This window comes from Homarus americanus, unplaced genomic scaffold (assembly GCF_018991925.1).
Source record: "Homarus americanus isolate GMGI-L3 unplaced genomic scaffold, GMGI_Hamer_2.0 scaffold57161, whole genome shotgun sequence".
Classification (NCBI taxonomy): domain Eukaryota; kingdom Metazoa; phylum Arthropoda; class Malacostraca; order Decapoda; family Nephropidae; genus Homarus; species Homarus americanus.
Window position 1 is genome coordinate 20866 of NW_024728994.1, and position 2671 is coordinate 23536.

Sequence of the window (2671 nt, forward strand, 5' to 3'; positions counted from 1 at the left end):
AAGATGACCCAGGGTATCTGTATCTAAAAGAAAAAAAATAATCGAGAGGTCAGGACAGATCAGAGGTGGTCAGAGGAGGCCAGGTGTCAATTCATGTAAAATAAAACAGGACATGACAATTCAGGTCAAAGGTCAAGATGGTTCAGAATAAAATGGACTCCAGGAAGGTGAGGTCAAGAGGCAACAGATCAGGTTCAAGAAGCAACAGGTCAGGTCAAGAAACAACAGGTTAGGTTAAGAAGAAACAGGTTAGGTCATGAAACAACAGGTCAGGTCAAGAACAAGCAGATCAGGTCAAGAAGCAACAGGTCAGGTCAAGCAGCAACAGATCAGGTCAAGCAGCAACAGATCAGGTCAAAAAGCAACAGGTCAGGTCAAGAAGCAACAGATCAGGTCAAGAAGCAACAAATCAGGTCAAGAAGCAACAGATCAGGTCAAGAAGCAACAGATCAGGTCAAGAAGCAACAAATCAGGTCAAGCAGCAACAGATCAGGTCAAGAAGCAACAAATCAGGTCAAGAAGCAACAGATCAGGTCAAGAAGCAACAGATCAGGTCAAGCAGCAACAAATCAGGTCAAGAAGCAACAAATCAGGTCAAGAAGCAACAGATCAGGTCAAGAAGCAGCAGGTCAAACCAAAAAGCAACAGGTCAGACCAAAAAGCAACAGATCAGATCAAGAAGCAACAAGTCAGGTCAAGAAGCAACAGGTTAGGTCAAAGGGCAACAAATGAGTGTAAGACGAACTGGGGAAAAAATCAGAAAGTAAGATACTCTTAAGACAAATCACAAGATGTTACAAGTGTCCTGGGTAAAAAAAATAGGTTGTTTCTTCCTCGTTCAGCGTCGGGAAATATTTTGTAATTATTGTGTGTTATGTTGTGTCCGGCTGAGTATTGTGTGTTAAGTACACCTTGGTTGAGTATTTTGGTGAGTATTGTGTGTTAAGTAAAGTTTGGTTGAGTATTTTGATAAGTATTGTGTTTTAAGTAAAGTTTGGTTGAGTATTTTGGTGAGTATTGTGTGTTAAGTAAAGTTTGGTTGAGTATTTTGATAAGTATTGTGTTTTAAGTAAAGTTTGGTTGAGTATTTTGATAAGTATTGTGTTTTAAGTGAAGTTTGGTTGAATATTTTGATAAGTATTGTGTTTTAAGTGAAGTTTGGTTGAGTATTTTGATGAGTATTGTGTTTTAAGTGAAGTTTGGTTGAGTATTTTGATGAGTATTGTGTGTTAAGTGAAGTTTGGTTGAGTATTTTGGTGAGTATTGTGTGTTAAGTACACTTTGGTTGAGTATTTTGGTGAGTATTGTGTGTTAAGCGAAGTTTGGTTGAGTATTTTGATGAGTATTGTGTTTTAAGTGAAGTTTGGTTGAGTATTTTGATGAGTATTGTGTGTTAAGTGAAGTTTGGTTGAGTATTTTGGTGAGTATTGTGTGTTAAGTACACTTTGGTTGAGTATTTTGGTGAGTATTGTGTGTTAAGCGAAGTTTGGTTGAGTATTTTGGTGAGTATTGTGTGTTAAGTAAAGTTTGGTTGAGTATTTTGGTGAGTATTGTGTTTTAAGTAAAGTTTGGTTGAGTATTTTGATAAGTATTGTGTTTTAAGTAAAGTTTGGTTGAGTATTTTGATAAGTATTGTGTTTTAAGTGAAGTTTGGTTGAGTATTTTGATGAGTATTGTGTGTTAAGTAAAGTTTGGTTGAGTATTTTGATAAGTATTGTGTTTTAAGTGAAGTTTGGTTGAATATTGAGTGATAAATAAAGTGTTTTTAGGTTAGGTTAAGTTAGGTCTTGTTGTGGCAGGGGTAGAGCTGTTATTAAGGCCCTGTTCTGGCACCGGTACAACATATTTTGGGTGTTGTTGTGACAGGGAATAACATAACACAACACACACATATCCTTTACAACAATAAAAATGGATATGCAGGGAGAATGTATGTGTGCATTTGTTCTTACTTCCGGCCACCCTGCGGAAAAGCGCTTGAAAACACATACACACACACGCACACCCACACACACACAGTCATCGAATAAAATGCCTGTACTGTATACATAATCATTTAAAAATCATAGCATTATTTTCCGACGATCTAGACACCTGTATATGCAAGGTAAATTTATTATCTTCAAAACTATTAACTAGTGAAGTAAATAAAAATAAAATAAATAAATAAATACGAACAAAATTAACAATGACAACAAAAACAATTATAAACAAACAAATAAACATATTAAACAATAACAAAACTCACAATGCAACAATACAAACACCCCCACCCCTGAAAAACACCCTCTCCTCCCCTCCCTCTACCTCCACCCTTCCCTTCCCTCTGCCTCTACCTCCATTTCCCCCTCTCCATCCACTCTCTCCTGTCCCTCATCCTTCCTCCTTTCCCGTCCCTCCTCCCTTCCTACTCCTTTCCCTCCCTTCCCCACCACTAAAAAAAATATTCAATTCCACCCCCCCCCCCCAACTACCTTCCCTAACAAGCTTAATTATGATCCAAATCTTGACTATCGAGCCTTGAGGTGATGAGCAGGTAATGACCAGGTTAATGACGATCCACTCATTAAGTCGTCTCGGTAATGAAGACGAGTTTTGGGGTATTAAATGATAGCTGTCACGGCATAACTTAAGTGATGCTGATTGATGTCTGATTAATCTCTCTCTCTCT

At 37.7% G+C, this 2671-nt stretch overlaps 1 protein-coding gene across 1 annotated transcript; it reads left to right on the top strand.

Moving 5' to 3' along the window:
• Window positions 1-256: 256 nt before the first annotated feature.
• LOC121866276 (mediator of DNA damage checkpoint protein 1-like) lies at window positions 257-778 on the top strand. Its single transcript, XM_042365895.1, has one exon. The coding sequence runs from the start codon at window positions 257-259 to the stop codon at window positions 776-778; it is 522 nt and encodes a 173-aa protein (XP_042221829.1).
• The last annotated feature ends 1893 nt before the right edge of the window (window positions 779-2671 follow it).

Excerpts from the sequence above, each read along its gene's own strand:
- LOC121866276 (XM_042365895.1), top strand. The coding sequence starts at position 257 with ATGAAACAACAGGTCAGGTCAAGAACAAGCAGATCAGGTCAAGAAGCA.